The 22,129-nt window shown below is 43.8% G+C and overlaps 1 protein-coding gene across 3 annotated transcripts in view; it reads right to left on the bottom strand.

Moving 5' to 3' along the window:
• Nid2 (nidogen 2) overlaps nucleotides 1-22,129 on the bottom strand; it is a 71,108-nt gene that overhangs the window by 19,608 nt on the left and 29,371 nt on the right. For all 3 annotated transcript variants that reach the window (XM_060382039.1, XM_060382038.1, XM_060382040.1), the window contains exons 5-10: nucleotides 13,085-13,234; nucleotides 12,273-12,518; nucleotides 10,578-10,778; nucleotides 8,947-9,177; nucleotides 908-1,051; nucleotides 279-407 (exon numbers count right to left, since the gene is read on the bottom strand). In XM_060382039.1, the coding sequence (XP_060238022.1) occupies nucleotides 279-407; nucleotides 908-1,051; nucleotides 8,947-9,177; nucleotides 10,578-10,778; nucleotides 12,273-12,518; nucleotides 13,085-13,234 (1,101 nt within the window). The remainder of the gene's footprint in view (nucleotides 1-278; nucleotides 408-907; nucleotides 1,052-8,946; nucleotides 9,178-10,577; nucleotides 10,779-12,272; nucleotides 12,519-13,084; nucleotides 13,235-22,129) is intronic.

The following is a 22,129-nucleotide window of genomic DNA, read 5'->3' as shown; positions in this document are numbered from 1 at the left end:
CTTTCAACACAAATTCTTTCTAGAGCTGGGATGTTACTAGTCACTGTCTGGTTACGTGACAAGGTCTGGAATTCCTACTGAGAACATCCTCCAGTAACCCACTGTAATATCTAGATAGAGAAAACCCAATGATAACTTATCATCATAACAAGTCTGAACTTAACTACAGCAGAAGCATATATCAGTATACTTCATGAAAGCCACACTGCAGAGCCTCTGAACACAAGGTAAAATTCAGCATCCTTTTAGCTGAAGGAAAAAGGGACTTAGGTACTCACAGATACAAGTGTGCTGGTCATCTGCAAACTCATAGCCGATGTGGCATTCACACCTGTAGCTTCCCACCAAGTTGACACACACAGAATTGGGGCCACAGCGATGGAAGCCAGTGGCACATTCATTGACATCTAAGCAAACACGAGAACAGAAAAGCACTGATGAATCTTTAATTTCCCCACCACTATGATGCTTCAATGGGATTAATGGCTGGCAAACAGAAACCATGGAAATGAGAGTTTTGGACACTGGGCAAAAATCCAAGTTGCAGTTCATCAGAAATAAGGAAAACCATTTTTGAATCTTTCCACTTAAGCCATAGGAAGATAATTTTTGAATACTTCAGGAATTCTTTAAAAAATGAAACAATTATATTTTTAAAAGATGGTTTCTTTCTAGCCAGACTGATAGTTTCTTTCTATAGCTCTAATGCCAAATGGACACCTCCAAACTGTCTTCACAAACCTAGCCAGATTGCCTCAGTTTTCATATAACTGCATCTAGATTAACAGAGGCTACAATCACTGCCTGACAATAACCACAGGTACTTGTCTTCCATAGACTGTGATGCTGGAGAAAGCAAGGAGAAAACAAGGGCTACGTGACAGAAACAAGAGACCGTGTTTCGTACCCACACAGCTTCGTCCATCTCCCTGGAACCCAGGTGTGCACTCACAGGTGTACTCTACACCTGTCCCCGGGTGGCACCTTGCTGTTGTGTCACAGGTGTGGCTCCCATCATAGCAAGGATTCACTGGAGCAGGGGCTGAGTCCACTATGTACAGGAAACAGAAAAAGGCACAGAGTGACTGTCACAGAAAATATGGGGGGAAAGGAAGGAGACAGGAGTCCTTGCTATGTTATGAATTGAAAGCTAAGGTGGACTCCGTATAGCTCAAGGATAATTTCAAGGTTAAGCTCAAGGAATTTCAATAATTTCCTTGTGCCTACCAGGCTTAAGCATAAAGCATCTCCTGGGCTCAGGACAACTCTCTGCCAGACTGCTATGCCCATATGAAAGGGGAGTGAGGCGTGGGAAAAATTACTTGAATGCAGTAAGTGTGTTTTAAGTGTGTTGGTAATGACTCAGCCTCCAAATTTCTGACTCTGATTTTGTCAGTCTCCCACTATAAACTCACTGTTTCTGTGGGTTAAATTTGACTCAAGACCTTGTAGGGTCTCAGGCTCCGTCCCAGTCAGAACATCAAATTAACAAGATCCTTAAGTCAAGGTTCATATGCATATTAGAGCTGAGAGGTACTAGTGTATTGATGCTTAAAATATTAGGCAGTAAGTCATCTAAACAGACCTGTTTAAAGCTTGTAATCCCCCAGATCACTGCATGCACAGTTCAGAGACAGCCACACACAAAACATACATGCAGTTTCTCCTATTGCTACCTAGTTATCTTACTGGAGATTGGACTGTTTCTTGTCAAAGAGCTCTATCAGGGAGATAACTTTTGAATTTAAGTCTTTTTTGAAAATTAAAATAATTATTATATGTAATTGGGTGCCTGTGTGCACATATGTGGAATGGGTTCATGCCTTCCACACTTACATGGGTTCCAGGGATTGAACTCTGGTTACTGGATTTGTGCAGTGCTGGTTAGTACTTTATACACCAAGGTCATCTGGAAACAAAGAATCTATCTCTTCTGAGAAAAGGCCTCCATCAGACTGGCCTGTAGGCATTCTCTTGACTAGTGATTGATGTGAGAAGGCCTAGCTGACAGTGTTGGCAGTATAAGAAAGCAAACTGAGCAGGCCAGGAGGAACAAGCAACACTCCATGGCTTCTGCTTCAGTTCCTACCTCCCACTCCTGCCTTGAGCTCCTGTCCTGACTTTGCTTCATGATGGACTACAAAACCTATAAAACAAAGTAAACCTTTTCCTCCCCAAACTGCTTTCCATCATGGAGTTTATCACAGCAATAGAGAGTAAACTAGTATACATGGCAATTTCCTTTATGCAATGAGCCATCGTGGGTCATCTTTGACCCCCCAAAAAAAACTTTCTTTGTAAAGATATGTCCAAATAAACAGAAATGGCTTCCCGTCGCCTACTCTCTTTTAATCTTGTGAACCCATCTCTAAATAACTTCCAGAGAGTGTCCCTGAGCATCTCTTCCCAGGTCTTCTAAACCTTCAACATCCCCTTAAATCTGCCCAATCACATGTCTACCTTCTGGGTGCAGCACAAAGCCGAGTAACTTGCCTAAGGTTACATTCAGGAGAGGGAAGTAGGGTGAGAATAAGATAAAACTCCAAAGAGCTCCAGGCCAGGGCCCATACTGCCCACCACTCTACTATCCATGTTACCAGCTGAACCTCATAAAGTTACCAAAGGCATGGACAGCAAGTTCAGATGCCCAGTGACTTCCTTCTGATTCCTCAGCACAAAATTAAAAAAATAAAATAAACCACAGTGTTTATCTCTGTTGGATTTGCTTTTTAAAAATGGAACATATTTGCAAGGTTGGCATTGCCAGCATCAGGCCTGGCTGTGCTGAGAGACCATCTCCTTTCTCCTCAGTGTGGCAGCTCTCCATCCTCATCGGAAGGCTTTGCTTTGCCTCAGTCTGGAATTGTAATCTTGGACACTGAGGACTTCAAGAGCCCCATCTACACCCGTCAGACTCTACACTGGGCCACTCCTGCTATTACAGTACTCTGTGCATGATATAATAATGGGGGGGGGGGTTGCTCTGCCTCTTAAGTCTGTGTCTGAACCTTGTCTCAGAGGGCAGGTTGGTACACCCCAGGACACCCCAAAAGTATTCCTTGTTCAACAGTTCTGTCACTGATAGAAGCCAGAATCCTAGCATCTATAGACAAAAACCTTGGCAGAACATTTGCCTGCACCTCACACCTGGATTCTCTGTCACTGCTATGTCACTTCTCAGCCATCTTCCACAGCTGAGATCTGTCCAGAGTAGCTGCTAGTTACTGCAGCCTGCCTCAGAGGCATGGTTCCCCCTAGTCCTTCAGGACTCTCTGTCTCCCTAGAACTTTCACTTTCCTCTGCCCAGTTAGGTTCTCTTGGTTTTCTTGAACAGTCTGCTGTAACCTGGGATGCACTGGCTGAGATATCTTCAGTCTGTGGTAAACTCCCATGCACTCTATATGAAATGGCATGGTGAATTTCTACGGCAGAACATTCATTATCAGTTCTCCCATTAGGGCCTGAATATGAGGTTGGATATGGGTTTGTCCATATTCAAGTAAGGGAATTTCTACAAAAGAGAAAAGAAAAGAAAAGAAAAGAAAAGAAAAGAAAAGAAAAGAAAAGGGAAGAGGGGAGGAGAGAAGAGACGAGACGAGAAGAGAAGAGAAGAGAAGAGAAGAGAAGAAGAAAAGGGGAAGAAGAGGAAGAGGAAGAAGGGGAAGGAGAGGGGGAGGAGAAGAAGGGGAAGGGGAAGATGGGAGAGTGGAGGGAAGGAGGAGGGGAGGAGGAGGAGGAAGGGGAGGGAAGGGAAAGGGAAAAAGGAAAGGAAAAAAGGGGAAGGGGAAGAGAGGGGGAGGAGAAGGGGAAGGGAGGGGAGGGAAAGGAAAAAGGGAAGGGAAAGGAAAGGGAAGGGAAAGGGAAAGGGAAGGGAAAGGAGAAAGGAAAGAAGGGGAAATGGAAGGGGAAGAAGGGGAAGGGAGGAGAGGGAAGGGGAAGGGAAAAGGGAAGGGGAAGGGAAAAGGGAAGGGGAAGGGAAAGAAGGGGAAAGGGAAGGGGAATAAGAGGAAGAGAAAGGGGAAGAGAGGGGAGGGGAAGGGGAAAGGGAAGGGAAGGGAAGGGAAGGGAAGGGAAGGGAAGGGAAGGGAAGGGAAGGGAAGGGAAGGGAAGGGAAGGGAAAAAAAGAAAAGACTGACAGCCATCTTGGGAATGCCTCCTTCTGGACCTCTTGGCCAAGGGAAGAGAACCCAGCATCTGAATAGCGGTGCTCAGTTACCCTGGGCATGAAAAGAGAGTTCCTGAAGCCAGTCTCCAGGCAGATATGAACTAAGAACAGGGTCACGTCTTCACGGAAGGCTCGTGTAAGACAAGAATCTTGTTCTCTCCGCAACTGTTTCCTCATTTTTTGAATACCTTCCAAAGGGAATAGTCATCTTCAAAATGCTATAATTTTTAAATACTGATGCTTAGCTTTCTTATGCAGCCCTTTCCAGCATCAAAAGTTTACACAGTGCAGGAAAGATTAAATGAGTGCACATGTTTGTCAGAGTTTATCCCACTGCTAGGCATTCAAATAAAAACTCTTAGACCAGAAGTGACCTGTACTCTTAAACTACCGTACTCACATCAATATAAGTATATCCATAATTACATGATACCGATTTAACAGACAACACAGTTATAGAGCTGGTTATAGAATTGAGAAGCTAGTGCAAAGGAGAAATGCAGAGCCTCTTAAGAAAAATGACAAAAATTTAGACAAAAACTTATACAAAAATTTAAAAATCAGCTATTTCTGCATGCAGCCACTAAGTGTAGCGTCCAGTAACATCTTGAAATAACATTCCTAAAACCACTGTACTACTCATAATTTCTGAGTCTATTGGCTCTCTCCCCTCACAGTACGTCAAGAACAGTCATGTCCTTAAGCCATTTCATATTTCACCCACTTAAACTACTGACTCCTTGACAGAGGAGCTGGAATTCATCAATTCAATTAGAAAGGGAAGAATGGTTTCCTTAAAGGAGCTGTTATGGGCTCCTTAAAGGGCCCTCACTGAATGGCCTTCTGCCCTAACATCTCCCCCAAAGATCCCTGGAGAGGAAAGACAGGCAGCATGCCTGGGTCCTGTTCTACAACAGCACAACAAACAACTGTGGCCAGAGGACAGCAAGGGCCACATGTTTCTCTGGGAAACCACACTATCTGGGTTTTGCAAAGCCACGCAGAGCCCACATTACTGCCATGGTTATGTGACTTGGCATGCCTTCCAGTCCGATGGTAGACCCCTCTGGAAAAGCCTGGGACTTCCCAGGCTCCTGTGCAGTGACCGGGAGGGAGTGGGTGAAGTATGGTTCAATCACAAAAGGTTAAACACTATACTCACGTGTCATCTGGGTCTACACTATGAGATTATTGTGAATACGACAGAGCCCATGTGGTGCAGCTGTACTGTGTGGGGCAAGCATGGTATTCTGTGCCCAGTGCCAGGGCTCAAATCCCATCCTGCCACTTATCAGCTGCATTTCAAACTGTTTCACTTCAACACCTCAAGTTTTCCATGCATAAAGGGAGAATAATGATATACCCCTGTTGAATAGAGGTTGCTATGGGAATTAGATAAGCTAATTCCTGTAAGGTACTAAGAATGGTGCTTGGCAACATATCAAGTTATGTATTAAATATTATTTGTCTGGATGGGAAAAAAGCTCACAGAAGTAATTAGCAACTGGTACTTCTTGCTAACAGTTTGCTAACCTGCTCTCATTTGGTAAGAAGAGACCCAAAGATAACCTGTTCCCCTAAATGACTCTATGGCATGGGTGGTTCTTCCTCTAAAGGCTCTTCTCACAGATCTGGTCTCTCCACCCTGCAAAGGGCAGAAATGAACAACTCTGGGGGTGGGGGGAGTATGTGTATATGGGGTTGGGAGGGGAGTTGCATGCCATAGGTGCTTTTATCTCTCTCCTTATGAAATGCAATTAGAATCTTCCTTCTTGATTTACATGTTACTCTAAAATCAAGTGACATTGACATGTATGAATTAACTATGTTATAATGTCATCTTTGGCTGCCCAAAGCAACCAAATTAACAAACTCTGGGTTTCTCCTTTCATCCAAGGTACTATTTTATTTATGTGCTGCTTAGGCAAGCCCACACTCTATGGAGGCATAAGGGGCCTTCCTGTTCAGCAAGAGAGCATCGATTTTCTCAGACACCCCCTCAGAGGTGCTGCCTCACACTCACAGTTTCAACAGTAATTGAGGGAAGCAATCCCTTTCTCATCTCATGCCTCTTGCTCTAGGGGAAAGTAGCATGTATTGATTTAAAGAATTCAAATGTCACCTTGATTTTTTTTTTTTTTTTTTTGTAGACTTTCTCGACTTTTGCAGGACTCTCTTAGCTTGCCTAGGACATGTTTTTAAAATAGACAGCTTCTGAGAAACAGGCAGGTCTACAGAAAGATTGCTAAGAACGCTTTTCACAGCCTTGTCTCTCCCACCTTGGTCACACAGCTCCCCTACAGTTAATGTGCCCTACTGCAGCAGTAGCCAGTAACTAATGCCCATGGATTTCAAGGGGACTCAATCCAAAGGGCACTAAGTCCTACCACAGAGAGCTTGCATAGCCATATTCAATTCTGCACTATTTACAAGAGCAATAAGATGGAATCAACCCAGATGTCTATTAACACATGAACGAATAAAGCATATGTGGAACATATACACAATGACATTTTATTTAGTCATCAAGAAAACAGAAATTTTGACATTTGCAGAAAAATGGATTACCATATTGTTTTCTCTCATATAAAAAGTCTAGATTTTAATTTCTGTATAGGTGTAGATACAGGAAGGGGGTTGTGGATATAGGCCATAAAACTAGAAAGAAGACCATGAGAAAGAAAGGAGGTCTTAAAGGAGAGGGGATCCACTTAATGGGATCCACTCTTGAGGGAGGAGAGGGATAAGTGGGGGCAGCAAGGTAGGGGTACAGGAAAGAGATACACATCAATAAAACCAAAATCTGCATAACACTATTCTGAAATCTATTATTTTGTATATTCATTTTAAAAACCAAAAACAATTTTAAAATAATAGGGCTTGGACTACAGAGATGGCTCAATAGTTAAAAAGCCCTTGCTGCTCTTCCAGAGGACTAGAGTTGGGTTCCCAATACCAATATCAGCTAACAAAACTGCATCTCCAGTAGATCTGATGTTTCTGATCTCCTTGAGCACCTGCGCTCACATACACATACTCACACATGCACACACACGCACTTAAAAATAATAACAACCTTTAAAAACTATCCAGGTTCACTCTGTGTTCAAGCCTACAGGTTTTCAATAACACATATACTTTACCATCAGAGCCCGGTGCACTGTGGCTTCACTGACCTTTAGAAGGTTCTGCTCTTCCAACCATCCTCCTCTCCTCCCCATGCCTGGGACCTGCTCTCCCATCCAACCTCCACTCCCTCCACCTATTGCCTGGCCATCACTGCTTTTTACTGAATCTACAGTTCCTCCTTCTCCAGTGCATCCACGTTGGAATCACCTAGGCTGCAGCCTGCTGACAGCAGCTTCCACACAAGGCTCACTGTGCTCCACTGCCCTAATGGGCACGGAATATCCCTTTCTGCACGTGTGAAGCTCAGGCCCAGGGAAACATAAGCCACTGCGTTGCTTCCACCAGTTTCCTTCAGTTGGGACACAACACTTGTGACACACAATCCACCCACTTGGAGGGCAAAACAACAACTTCATTATAGTTAGGGCTGCACAACCACCATGACGATCGCTACTAGGACGTTGATCGCTGAAGAAACCCTTAAGTGACTCTTCCTTGGTCTATCCGCTCTTTTCCATCAGCAACCGTTAGTCTGCTCTATAGCTCTCTGGAAAGTTTAACCCTTACATTTAGGCATTTGATCCACTTGAAGTTGGGTTTTGTTTATGCAAGAGGTGAGACAGAGGAACTACGTCACTCTTTTGCATTTGGACAGTTAGCTACTTTGGGTTCCTTGAATTTCTGTTTTAGAATCAATTTGCCTGTTTTTGCAAAGGAGCCAACTGAATTCTGATAAAGGTTGAATGGATCAATAAAACAATTTGGGAAATATTACCAAATAAGTATTACATCTTCTAATGAATGAACTTGGAACATATTCTCACTAACTTATATGTGTGTGTGTGTGTGTGTGTGTGTGTGTGTGTATGTTATGTTTCCAGACACAGTGTGTGTGTCTGTTACATAGTACTATTGTGTTTATATGCATGCACACATGCGCACGTGGAGGCCAGAGGTCAATGTCAGGTGTTTTCCTTGATTTTTTAAAATATTTATTTATTTACCTTTATTTTATGTACATCAGCGTGAAGGTGTCAGATCGCTTGGAATGGGCATTTACAAGCTGCCATGTGAATGCCGGGAACTGAACCCGGGTCCTTTGGAATAGCAGACAGTGCTCTTAACAGCTGAGCCATCTCTCCAGCCCATTTTCCTTTATTGTTAACCTCCATCTTAATTTTTTTTTTTTTTTTTTTTTTTTGCTGTGTGAATATGCAGAGGCTCACAAGCCATGCCACAGAGCATGTGTAGAGGTCAGAGGACAACTCTCAAGAGTTGGTTCTTTCCTACCACTTCTTGGGATTCAGAGTTTAAACTTGGGGCATCAAGTCTGCATGCAAGGGCTTCTGCTCACAACATTTCACACAGTCCACTGATTCAGCTCTGCTGGCCTGCCAATGAGCTTCAGGAATCTGCCTATGTCCACACTGGGGAAAAGCCTGACTGCTACCACCCAGCCTTCTGGTGCCATGTGTTATACACATGTCTGAACTTGGGCAGGGACTGTGTTCTCAAAGTTATACATCTGCCTGTCTACATATGCAGGACGTGGCCCAGCAAACTGGCACTCACCAAACTGTACTCTCCAGAGAACTGTTCTGAGGCTTCTAAGAGAAAACATGATTTTTGCCCAACATATATAAGATACCAACCTTCAACAGGGCCAATCTGATTGGTTACAGCAAACCTCAGCACACCTTCATCCCTGCTGTACAAAACAAAGGCCCGGTCCACAGTCAGCTGCTGGCTGGCAGGGATGGCCAGGTGCCCAGGGGCGTGCCTGCACACCTCGTAAGTGATATTCTGGTCGATGTGGTAGGACAATGTTTGGTTGACAGAACCAGAAGTGAGAGAGAAACTTCTGGAACTGGAGGAGGTCACAACTGTAAGAAACATTTACAGGCAAATTGATACATTTTTAAAATATTGAAAACAAAAATGTTTGCATTTGGTGTATGTTTCTACAGTTTTTCACCCCCTTCCTGGGAGCAGGGTCCCTTGAGGACTCCCCGAAGTTCTGCAGGAAGCTTGCAAGAGAAGTCCCAGAATCTTCTCCAACCTGAGTAGATACAAAGCCACACGGCTGAGGAGAAGGAGGAAACACAACTACTGCTGTCATCACCCACTAGAAACAAGCACAATAATGTACCAGTGTGAGAAAGCTGCCGGTGTGCTGAGAGCTGTATATACACTACCTGGTTTGCTCTCCATAGCCATGCAGGACAGGCACTGGCTGCATGTAGAGAGGCCCCAGAGCTTAGCTGAAGAGCCCGAGAATAGCCTGGGTTGTGGTGGAGCTGTGGCCGGGCCTCCAGGTGGTCTGGCTCTACTTCTCTCAAGATTTGAGGCACATTCCACAAAGCAAATAACCCCCTAACCCTACCACTAAGGCTCTGCACTTGGGTAAGCCAGCAAGGCTTGGGAAAAGTTGTTCCTCTCCAGCTGGGAGTTGCACCAGGACGGGCCCCAGTACACTCTTGACACAGTTAAGGTCTGTGTTCCAGTCTTTTTCCCGTATCCAGCTCTCATGCTAGGAGCCAGGGGCACAGAGCGGGTGCTGCCCAGGACAAACCACCAACCGCAAAATGGTGACCATGACCACTGGAGCATCTGGAGCATTACTGGAGCTGGCACTGCTCATAAGTGTGTCGAACCTTTTGACATTCTGACATGACACTATTACCTACAAATGTGTTGGGCTATATTCTTAACTACCCTGGGATAGGGCAGGCTGAGCACACTTCAAACAGCCTTATCACACCTTTTGCAACTTACCAACTGTATTAGGCAGTCAGAAAATATGTTTTTATTCTCATGCTAAAAGATGAGACACTAGACTTTCCAGTGACTTTTCCCCCCACAGACTTTAAATGGGAAATCCAGGATGTGAACTAATTTATGTGTTGACTCCAAATCCCAGGTTTGTTCCACAATACTCAAAAGCATCTTTCTGTGACTTTTAAGGCAAACTAAAATCATCAGCTGAAACAGTTACAGGACAATCATAAATTCTAATAATCCATGCTTGAGATGTAGTATCTTATCTGTTATTACTACCAGAAAATAATGTGCAAAGATCCTGACATTCTTATGTATATAAGTTAGTACTCTGTTCACCTACACTATTGTATACTTCCTTTTTTAAAAAAGGAACAAAACTATAACAACCTCATTTTGTGTTCCACGTAGTTCTGGGACATTCTGTGGGAATGTTCTAACCCTCGTCACTGCCTTGTGAGGCAGGCACCATGCCCGTTTCATAGCTGTGGAAACTCACACAAACCTGAGTCCCTGTGATGATAAAGCTCTTTGTATGGAGCAATGTGGGCTGTGAAATCCGCTGGGATGAAGGGCAGCTGGCCTTCAATGTTGGTCTTAATGCTCAGGTAGTTCTCTGGGTCAAGCCCCTCGGCTGTTTGAGTGATACGAACCCTCTCCTCTCCAGGATAAAAAGTAACTTCCATGTCATGGACAAAGGTTGCACCTGCAGGATACAAAAGCTCAGCAAGTGGGTAACGAGATCTTGCTTAAATCGTTCTGAGGACTAGCTGGGGCTTGGGTGGTAGAGCCTACCCTATAAGAGGCATGGGTTCAAGTAGCCAATCACTTAATGTGTATACCCTCCCCTCAGTCTCTAACGACAGGAAGTCACACCCAGGCTCAGTCCTCCCAGCTGCAGACCCCTGCTCTTGCAAAGGTCTCAAAGAGTCTCAGTTACCCCTGCCCTTTTCTCATGGGAGTCTGTATTTTGTTAGAGACAGCACCCAAGGACTTCTCTTTCTGAGATTTTCAGATTAGCAAAAGAAAACAAGTCACACACACATAAACCAGGATACCCAGTTAAATTTAAATTACAGATAAACCATGAATACATTGGGCACGTGTGTCCTATGCAATATAATATGAACATGCTTAATTTTAAAACATCCACTCTTTTTCTGAAATTCAAATTTAACTTTGCATACAATATTTTAGCTGCTTTTGACACTTAATAAAGACTTCATTAAAATACTGAGTAAAGGTGACATTCCTTAAACAGTGGCTGAACTTGTCTTGCAGTATACACTTTCTGTTCAACAAAGGAAACACATGTTGCCAAGTGTTTGCTACCCGGGCTATGAAAGGGAGTGCTCCATCCAGCAGTGCTGGAATCTGCTGCTAGCTTGATAGCAAAATCCCAGTCCTTCCCCCCCCCCTGCAGTCCCATGGCCACCCAGGTGGTCGGTATGTAGTTAATCTGAAAAGCTGTGCTTTCCCAGAGCCTTTAAATATTTTCCTTTTACCCAAAAACTTTCTACTCTGCCCAGATATAGACGTGTAAGATATAATAAATACATCTATAAATAACAAGCTATAAAGAAACATTTTTTAAAGCAATGCTTTGGTATACATATAATTTTATCACTTACTAAAAATGAAAGAAAACTTGCATATTAATGAGATGGATAGGTAGGCTTGTTTATTTTATAGCTCTTAGCTGAATATTTTATACTCCAGGAGAAAGAATGTCCTCAGCATTTATCAGAGTTGACCGATTTTGATCTTAGAATCATTGATGCTGGCAATGTCATTTTATACAAGTAGTTCATATAGAAATACAGAAAGACAGAAAAAGTGCCTTTAGGGACTTTTCAGAAACAGTTGGAAAATATGTCCTAATCCCAAATTGCAATTCAGGAAACAAAATTTTAAGAAACTAAAGTCTGAAATTCAAACAATTTAAAAAATGTAATATATTGACAGAGAATGTTCCAAAGCTACACTAACTTGATACTTACATATGAAGGATGATAGTAGAAAATATGAATTTACTAATCGCTAAACCATTATGTTTCTGTAAGAGCAGAAAACTTTGCATGTACAGCAAACCACTGCAATTCAAAACCTCAGACAACATGAAATTGGAGCCCATTTCTCCAGAGAGGATATCATCTCCAGACACTCCATGGGTACCACGTTTGAATCTGAGTCTGCTTACCTGTGATGCTGAAGCCATTCTCAGAGCCTGGCCTCTCCAAGGCAAAGAGCCAGCCAAACAGGCCTCCCATGGGCATGACAGGGAGAAGGGCCTGGGCTGCCGGCTGTGGGATGTGGCTGATGGCAGTGTAGGCTCTGCCATCATTGCCCACAATGTAAGCATGTAGATCCACATCAGTGAAGTGCACAGGAGTGTGACCCACTCGGAGGCGGCCACTCACTTTCCCATTGACTCGGTGAGGTGCCCCTAAAAGATAAACACAATCCTTTCAGCCTTGGACATCATCATGGGTGTACAGAGATGAGCTAACACTTCCGACCACTTGTATGCTCACTCTTTAGAAAAACCGCTTTACTATTAGGGCTATTGATATTGGCTTTCTTGAAATAAGATCTGAGAATTTATGATGAAATCCAGACTAGTCTTCAACTCTCAAGGCTCCTGCTTCAGCCTCCCTCGTTTAGGAATATAGGCAAGTTCCACCACAGCCAGCTTAACAAGTCCCTAAAATAATACTCTAACCAAACTATTCACATATGGCCCAGTCCTGTCTGGAATCTCTTCCCTCCTTCTTTCCCCTCCCCTTTAGCTCTACAGAGTTAGGAATGGGGCAAAGGAGAAATATTTCTAGTCATTCTCAAGCTGAGAAATCAGCCTGAACCTGTTTCCTACTCAGTCAACCACTGAACACTTGCAAGTTGCTAGTGACTGAGGTAGCAGAGTTGTAAAGACCGCCAAGCATGGCTCACATTTTAACTAGAAACAGGCAAGAGGCAACAATATACACACAGCAGTCCCAGCCTGTCAGTCACCTTCTGGCAGGCAATGCTTCCCGTTTCCATAAAACCTGGACTGGCAGTGGCAGCAAAAGCCAGTGGTGTAGTCGGTACAGAAGGCGTGTCGGGAGCACTGGCCATGGCTGTCTTCACAGGTTTCTCTGTTGGCACCATTATACGTGAAGACTGAAAAATAAAACAGACAAGAGAAGGATTCCAGCATCATCAGATGCTGCATGTGCTCCATAATGTCAGCTTGGACTGTATTAAACAAATAGGAATAACATTCAGCCTGGGGGATGAACTTTGCTTTATGTTTTCTGACAAGAAGCTCAAGACACTGATGCTAATTGGGTGTTATTACAATGCTGGTGAGCTGAGTAAGTACACTACTGTGGTCTTGAGAGCAGTCCCAAAGGCAAACCATGAATGTGTACTAGAGTGAGCTTTATGAAATCACTATTTGGTAAGTAAAAAGCAAAAAGGCCAAACACTAGTAATTTTGTATGACTCAATGTAAGAGTAATGATCCTTTGAAAGGAAAGCAAAAGAGGTGAGCTAAGAACTAGGGTCTATATCTAACCCCAAGGAACCCAAACCTTAAACAGATGTGCACATACTTGCCTTCAAATGAAGAAGGGTTGGGAAGGAGAGTGCAAAGAACAAGGAATAGCGTTAAAGAACTCCAGGTCTTCTTGCAGGCTTTGACCTTTCCCACACAAGTATGATTTCTATGCAATAGAAATGACCTACGCCACAGTCACAAAATCTCTTACAAAACCTCAGTGAACCCAGAGTGAGTTTGATGCCCTTGGCTCTGTTGTTCAAATCTCCCACATACTCTACCCATTAAAGAGAGATATTTGTGAAAGAGGGAGAAAGAAGGAACAGAATAATGAGAGGAGCCTGGAATCACTGCCATCATGTCACTGTCTATTAAAAAAAAAAATGGCCAAAGTGTGTCTGAAAATTTGAGTCACAGGTGGGTGAGCGCTTTGTGGCAGGATGTTGACAATACACCAATTCCAAGCCTGGCCACTAGGAGGCAGTGTGGCTGTGCATGCATCTGCCTTTCATTACACCTCCCTTCCCCCCCAGCCAGAGTAGGCTAGAGACACCTAGGGAATTCCGATCAAGCAGGAAGGGCAAGGGTTTTAGTGCATTCTAGCCAATGGTGCTGGCGTGAGTGCCAGCTCTGGCTATTCAAAGTAAAAATACAGGCTGTGGTGGCTTTCCAGGGTTATGTCTGAAACAGGCAGGGTGCAAGAAATTGAAGACTTCAATGTTTACTGAGAGTAAACATTGAGGCAAGAACAAAACCCAAGACAACAATGGAGCCAGCACAAACACTTGCATTAGAAAACACAAGTATTACAGAGCTAACCTTTAAACAGGCTTGACAAAGACCAGCTTTAACATTAACCCTCTATTTGAACCTGTAGCAACTGCTACTTTTAATCTGTTTTCCAGATAAAGAAAAAGAAGCAAAGAGGATTAAGATGACTCACCTGAAGTCATGAGGGCAGCAAGCAGCTGAGTCTGAACTCCAAAGGCTCCAGATCCTTACTACTCCCCAGGGGCAACCAACATTAAGGGTGGGATTGGGTGTTTGCACCATAGGTAAGAAGTAGTGAAAGGGACTGGAGATGGCTCAGCAGTGAAGAGTAGCAAGTTCAGTTCCCAGCACTCACATGGATGGCAAGACAATCACCAATAACTCCCAGCTCCATAGGATCTACCAACCCTCTTCTGGTCTCTTTGGGCACCTACACTCACGTGCACATTTCCAAATACAGACCGTACTTATAGAGAAGTGCTATAAGCAGCATAAGCATTCCTTTGAACACATCCTTGAGAAGTAGCAGGCTGAGGGGTAATCAGGTCAGAACACCTTGGTTAAAGGGAAAAGCTGAGGAGCTATAAGAATGGAGTCAGCGACTTGCCAGAGAAATTCCAGCTTGATAAAAATAGAAAAGTAGGCATAACTCAAGTTCTTTTTTTTTAATAAGAAAGTGACGGGCATTCACTTTTTTTTAAAACAGAAAGTGACAAAACTCATTGCAAAAAAAGGCAGAATAATAATAATATCACAGCCTTTTATGCAGAGAAACTATGTATTGTTATCATTAGTTTAGAAATAGGGAGGGAAGAAGAGGGGGAAGAGAGAGAGATTTGGGATGGATCCAAGGGCCTCCTGCATACTGGGCTGCTCTCTGTCACTACCTTAAGCCCCTTATCTCAACAAAAAGACAGGGTAAGTAAAAAAGATATAAGTGTAACTCAGGTGTGTCTAAGCGCAAAATTCCTCAGCTCAGGTAGGTGCACAAGTGAAGAAATGTGCTCCTGAGTTACCATAGGTACTGCTTTGGAAAGTCACAAGCTGGGCATCTTATTTGTTCTATGAGACCGCATCAAGCGCCTCAGAAATCCCCAACATGTGCAGCCGAAGTCAGTTTCTTCACCTTCCTTCTGGCTCTAAGGCAAAAAAAGCAATCTAAGTTTACTGGGGAGCCATTTTCAGTTATGTCTGATAAAAAAGAAAATCAGTTTCCACACATGGTTTGGCTTGCAAATTAAGGAAGGGATGGATGGATTTTGCTGTATTCCTGCTGTTTCTGATATTTTGTGAAGATTTATTGCCCCTGTCCCTACACTAAGCCTTATCTGGAAATTTAGAATGAAATGGAAAGGGGGACCAGAGATGAGTTAGATTAATTTAACTAAAACATGAGAAGTGATCAGTGCACGAGTCACAGAACCTGTCTAGTCACTCCAATGAGACTACACACAAGAAAGCCATTTTAATACTTATGGGGGGGGGGGGGCTGCGGCTGTGTGTTTGTCAGTATGTCGGTCAAGGACCAAACCACGAGAATCAGTTTTCTCCTTCTACCACACGGGCCCCAGGTCATCAGATGTGAAGACCATCTCTCAGTCCCAGAAAGGGTTCTAAGTTAGTAAGACATGAAAGTGAAAAGTGCTAAGAGGCTTCCTTACAAACTTATGATACTCAAACTAAAACCACAATGATCAACTAGTTACTGGTAAGCGGACCTGAGACCCTCCTTAGCTTTTGATGAAAATAATGTATTTTGAGAATAGAACTTGAACCAAGAGCATGCCTTCCAGCCATGGGCCAGCCCCAACTCAGACAGACTGGCTTCTTCCATACCCACCAGCACATACACTTAACTCTACACCTAAAATGGAAATGTGTCAGTGAAAGCAAACATCTCATGCAATCTTTCTTTCATTCATCCAGCAGTTGAACAAGTATTTACTAAACACTCTCTCTAAAGCCATGGGTCATGGGTCGAGAACTCAGACAAAGAGCTTCTCGAAGCCTGCTTTCTCCTAGGCTGCAGCCAATAAAGTGCTGGGACCTCGGCAGGAAGAAATGTGAATGAAAAGTGTGAGAAAGAGGAGATGTAGGAGACCCCTGAGGCAGAACCAACAAGGTTTGGCTGATGGCTGTTAAAAAAGGGAACAGAGTGTAGATGAAGCCTCCCTGTGGGAAAGCAGTGCTGCGAGGCTGCTGCACTGGGCACTTTGGCTGGAGGGTGTGCTTTACAGGTGACTGGCAGCTTTGACAGTTGCTGATGATTTCCTGGGGGAAACTTGATAGGAAAGTCCACCCTCAGCACGGCACCATCATTCTGAGGCCCACTTTAAGCTTACAGATTCCTTTCCAACTCTCTGTGGAATGCCAGGAATCTGTGCTTCAGCCACCACAAACTATATATAGATGGTCAAAAGGCATCTTACTGCTAGGGTTTGTTTTTTGTTTGATTTCACTTTTTTTTTTTAACCATATAACTTTTTTTTAAAAAACTTCTCTCATATCCTTAATAGAAAATAGGGTTGGGATATAAATGAAAAGAAAGCAAGGATGCTCCCAAAGTACGTGAGCCTTCTCTTACTTGGGACTTTTTTTTTTATATTTTAAATATTTTTAATTTTAATTTTTATTAATTACTTTATTCACTTTGTATTCCCCTCATAAACTCCCCCCTCCTCCCCTCCCAGTCTCACCCTTCCTCCCCCTTCTCTAGGCATGTCCCTCCCTAAGTCTACTGATAGGGGAGGTCTTCCTCTCCTTCCTTCTGATCCTAGTCTATAAGATCTCATCAGGAGTGGCTGCATTGTCTTCCTCTGTGGCCTGGTAAGGCTGCTACCCACTCATGGCGAGGTGATCAAAGAGCAGGCCAATCAGTTCATGTCAGAGGCAGTCCCTCTTCCCATTACTATGGAATCCACTTGGACACTGAACTGCCATGGGCTACATCTGTGCAGGGGTTCTAGGTTATCTCCATGCATGGTACTTGGATGGAGTCACTGGAAAGACCCCTGTGTTCAAATTTTCTGGTTCTGTTGCTCTCCTTGTGGAGCTCCTGTCCTCTCCAGATCTTACTATTTCCCACTTCTTTCCTAAGATTCCCTGCACTCTGCCCAACAGTTGACCATAAGTCTCAGCATCTGCTTTGATAGCCTGCAGAGCAGAGCCTTTCAGAGGCTCTCTGTGGGAGGCTCCTAACTTGTTTCCTGTTTTCTTTTTCTGATGTCCATCCTCTTTGCCATTCTAGATGGGGACTGAGCATTTTAGCCAGAGTCCTCCCTCTTGATTAGTTTCTTTAGGTGTATAGATTGTAGTAGCCAGAAACAACCCAGATGCCCCTCAACTGAAGAATGGATACAGAAATTATGGTACATCTACACAATGGAATATTACTCAGCAATAAAAAACAAGGAAATAATGAAATTTGCAGGTAAATGGTGGGAACTGTGAAAGATCATCCTGAGTGAGCTATCCCAGAAGCAGAAAGACACACACGGTATATACTCACTCATATAGACATATAACGTAGGATAAACCTAATTGGGACTTTGTCCTTCAGTCTTGTTTTGTGTGTGAGTGTGTGTGGTTTTTTGTTTTTCTTTCAGAAAGGCTTAAGCTCTTGTGGTCAGCCCTTGGCTTGCCTGCCTTCCTCACAGAGGGCAGCCTTAGGAGGCAATGAGGTCCCACAGCGCACATCACAGGAGGGCAGAGGGTTTCCTGCTCCAGCCCTCCCCAGCAGCTTGGGCAGACTTTTGCTTTTAACAACACTGCCAGCTACCTTAAAAACAAGAATCAATGTTCTCACTGCAGGGCAGACTCCCCACCTCCCAGAGTGACAGACTATGCAGAAATACCGTATCCTGCTCTGGAACAAACAGCAGTGGCATGCCTTCCCTTCTTTTATGCAGACACTGGGTGTGTGATGATGCTGGTCGCAAAATGACCAGACTTAGGTCAGCCGTCAGGATACTAACAGGCTCCTTCTTACCTTCTGGACAAGGGAAAAGACCCATTGTTGGGACCAGTAAGCAGGCACTTCTACAGCCAGCTCCAAGGGACCTAACCAGTTATCAGGCATTTGTGAAGACACCCTGACCACCTGGAACTACCTGCACATGTCCCTGGGTCACCCTATAAGAGAACTGGAGCCCTCCCCTTCCTCTCTCTCTCTTTATCTCTCTCTCTTCTTCCTTTTCCGCTCTCTGGCTCTGTCTTTCTATCTCTCTCCCTCTCTCTGTAACCCCCTTCCCTAATAAACCTCCCACGTGGAACCGATCTCGTGGTGTGATTTGTGGACCCGCGTGTAACCTTCACATTCGCACGTTTCCTAACACCCATCAAGGACTCTCTGCACACGGGTGTCTTCACAGGTATGGGAGCCTCTATTCCCCGACTGTCTTAGAAACCTTGGTAGCCATGGGTATGAGGCTTTGGGTCCTGGAGAGCTGGGCTGAGTGCACAGCCTGCTAGAGTTCCTCCACGAATGGACCTCCATTCTGTGTACCAGAAGGAGAGGACTCAGGCCCTTCAGGATGAATGAGTTATAAAGAGAAAGAACAGGCCCCTCCATGGGGCAGAACACTCGAGGTAATGTGGAGCCCAGATGCCCTCCCTTCTTTTATACATTGCCAATGGGAATCATATTATGGTTCTTATAGAAGAGCAGCAGGTTCAAGAGCATCAACACCCCTATAAGTCAGCCTCAGTGCCTGCCTCTCAACATAGGCAGTCTCTGGTCCTTACCAGCTGAAGCCTCTCTGGCAACTCCTTAACTCACCCCTACCTATTTCCATTTCCACCTCCATACCCACCCTTCCAGAATGTTCTTACAGTCTCCCCTTCTCTTACCTCACTCAGATCCCCAAGACCTACTTCAAGCACCCCTTTCTTCAGTAAGACTTCCCTGACTGCAGCCACAAGCTCTGAGGTAGCCCCCCAAATCCTTGACCTTGTTGCAAGCATGCCTGCCTTACTCAGCGAGACACTCCCCATTTCCAGCCTTCAACAAGGAAGGGCTAACACTATCTCCTTCCAGTTAATTCTTAGCATCAACTAAGATAATATAATCTAAAGCAAAGTTCCTGCATAGAGTACCAGAATACACACTGCATCTCAAGAAAACTTCTCCCTTTGTCCCCGATAGAAAAGAGCATGCAGGTGCTTGGGTAATTCCTTAGCTTGAGAACACTACTGGAAAACACAAAGTCACCTCAGAGAAAGGATGCTCACACATCGCTGTATTGCTGGCTGGAGTTATGAAAGCAGAGTTAAGCAGATGATACAAGGCCAGAACCTAGACGTGCCTGATGTGGACATAATTTAAAAAGAAAGAATCTGGAATTTTGAATAAAAAAAAGACAAAAAACAATAGTCTGTAAGTGGCCAAGCATGGTAGTGCACACCTTTAATCTCAGAACTCAGGAGACAAAACTCTGTGAGTCAAAACAAAACAAAACAAAACAAAACAAAAATAAACAAACAAAAACAACCAGTCTGGTCTCTATAGCAAGTTCCAAGAAAGCCAGGGCTACCAATGAGAACCTGCCTCAAAAATAAATAAATAAGTAAATAATTGTAAGACTAAGGACATGACCCAATTAGTAAAGAACTTGCCTTGCAAGCGTTAGGACCCAAAGTTGATTCCCAGAACCCATGTTTAAAGACAAATAAACAAGTGAGGGAGTTCCCTAGGGTTTCCTGGCCACCAGTCTAGACTCCTTGGCAAGTACTAAGGCAGTAGATGGCATTTCTGAGGATGACAGTCAAGGTTGTCCTCTATCCTCCATACACTTGCATACATGTGCATCTGCATACACACACTAATGAAAACAATACTAAAAAGGAGAGAGATTTTCTGGGCCTTTAACAAAACCCTGAGTTCCTGCCTCAGAAAACTGAATACTACAAGCTTAAAGGCGAAGCTAAAATTTACTGGGAATGGTGCTTCCTATTCTGAAAATAAGGTTCAAATGGGTGAGGATGTCTTTCCTCAAACCACACAACAGAGCTGTTGGGGAGCACAAGTGCACCAGAAGCCATGGACTTTCTAACCTGAACTGGTACTTGCTGGTCTCTGTTATCTTCATGTCACCAGCTACTCCGAGGTGTCAGATAAACCTCCAGGGTGCCAGTGTTTCCTCTGAACATAAATAATAACAATTACAATATTCTTTCTCAGGTGCTAGGCTTCCACACATATAAACTTGCAAACATCAACACACATAAATATTTTAAAATAAAATTTAAAAGTATTTTTTTTTCTCTAAAACTTAAAAGATCCTAGTTGGACATCCTCCCCCGAATGTCCTTTTGATAAACATTCTGGCATGTAGACATCAGTTCTGGCTACAGCTGGCAGCTGAAATATACTGCTGTTCGTGCCCCCCCGGGTTATGCCGCTAGCCTCGGTTACCAACAGCTAGTTCCATTTCAGGCCCTTCTGAGCTCTTAAACAGTCATGCACAACCTTTGACATCGTGACACACTGTCATCTACAAAGTCCATGTTTAAGAAACACAAGTGAGTTACAAAAAAAGAAAAGAAATCTCAGAATGTTTTAAGCCAGTTTTCAGTTTTGTGCTGGGTGATATCCAACAGCCCTGGGTGCAGGCAGCTACACACAGATCCACTTTTTGGTAACTGTGTGCTCTTTTTGGGTCAGGAAAATACAGCCACCAACAAAAGGCCTCTCAGAAACAGATCTGTACCATAAAATCCTTTTGTGGAAACTTTTGAATCATGCCTTTAAATCTCTTTAGATAGAAAGAATTCACATTAAAATTTTTGGAGATTGTTAAAAGAATATGAAAATTCTAGGCCTTTCAAACAAAACAAAACAAAAAAAAAAGTTCATGCTTTTGGCTTTACAAAAACAACTGCTCATCTGGCTCCTTCAGGGAGAAAGGAGCCAGGGGCAAAAGCTTCTTAGTGAGTCTTTCTGTTTCACTTTTTCTGTTTTCCATCCAAGTTGCTCACTCTCTTTCAGTCCTCCAAGCCCATTTCCTGTTTTAAATCCTCTATATGTTAGTAATCACAGCCACTATTTTCTTTTAAAGAACTGACTAATAAAGACATTGAGATCTTCACATATATGCACATTAAAGCCTGTCTATACATTTATGAGAAATTAGAGACTTGGGAGTGAAATAAGTTGCCTCAATAGAGCCAAGATTCAAATTTGACACAATGCTCTTTCTCTAATAATTAGTCAATGCTCTGTTAAACAGTGTTTCCTTCCCTCCTGAAGTATTTATCCAAACAACTACAATCCTGCAAAAAAAAATGTCACAGCAGAACCCAGAAGGTCCTCTTTCCTAGATTAGTATGTTTTTGTCAAAACGTGGATGGAAAAACTGAAAAGGCTAAACATAATGGAGAGAGGGCTGTCACCTCTGATCCTTCCCTCCTGGCAGAGATCAGTGAGCAGGCCCTGGAACATGGGGGAGGAACCTAGGACCAGTTTCCCACTTCATCAGTGTGGAAGAGCTGGCCCCTCTGGGCATCCCTCCCCACTTCATCCAGCTCCTGTCAGTGAGTCATGGAATGAGGATAAGGCTCAAGGGAGGTGAAGGCCACAGCTGCAGGGACAAGAACCAGGAATAACAGCAGACACAGGTGTCTACCGTACTCCCTTCCCGTGGGCTCTTAAGCATGTTTGCCTGCATAACTAAGTCACCATAGTCAAGGCTAAACAGCGTGGCCCTCTGCCCTGTAATGCCTGTGAAGCCTCGAATGGCTCACCTTCC

Source organism: Meriones unguiculatus, chromosome 4 (assembly GCF_030254825.1).
Source record: "Meriones unguiculatus strain TT.TT164.6M chromosome 4, Bangor_MerUng_6.1, whole genome shotgun sequence".
Taxonomy (NCBI): domain Eukaryota; kingdom Metazoa; phylum Chordata; class Mammalia; order Rodentia; family Muridae; genus Meriones; species Meriones unguiculatus.
This window is presented reverse-complemented; position numbering and strand designations above follow the sequence as displayed.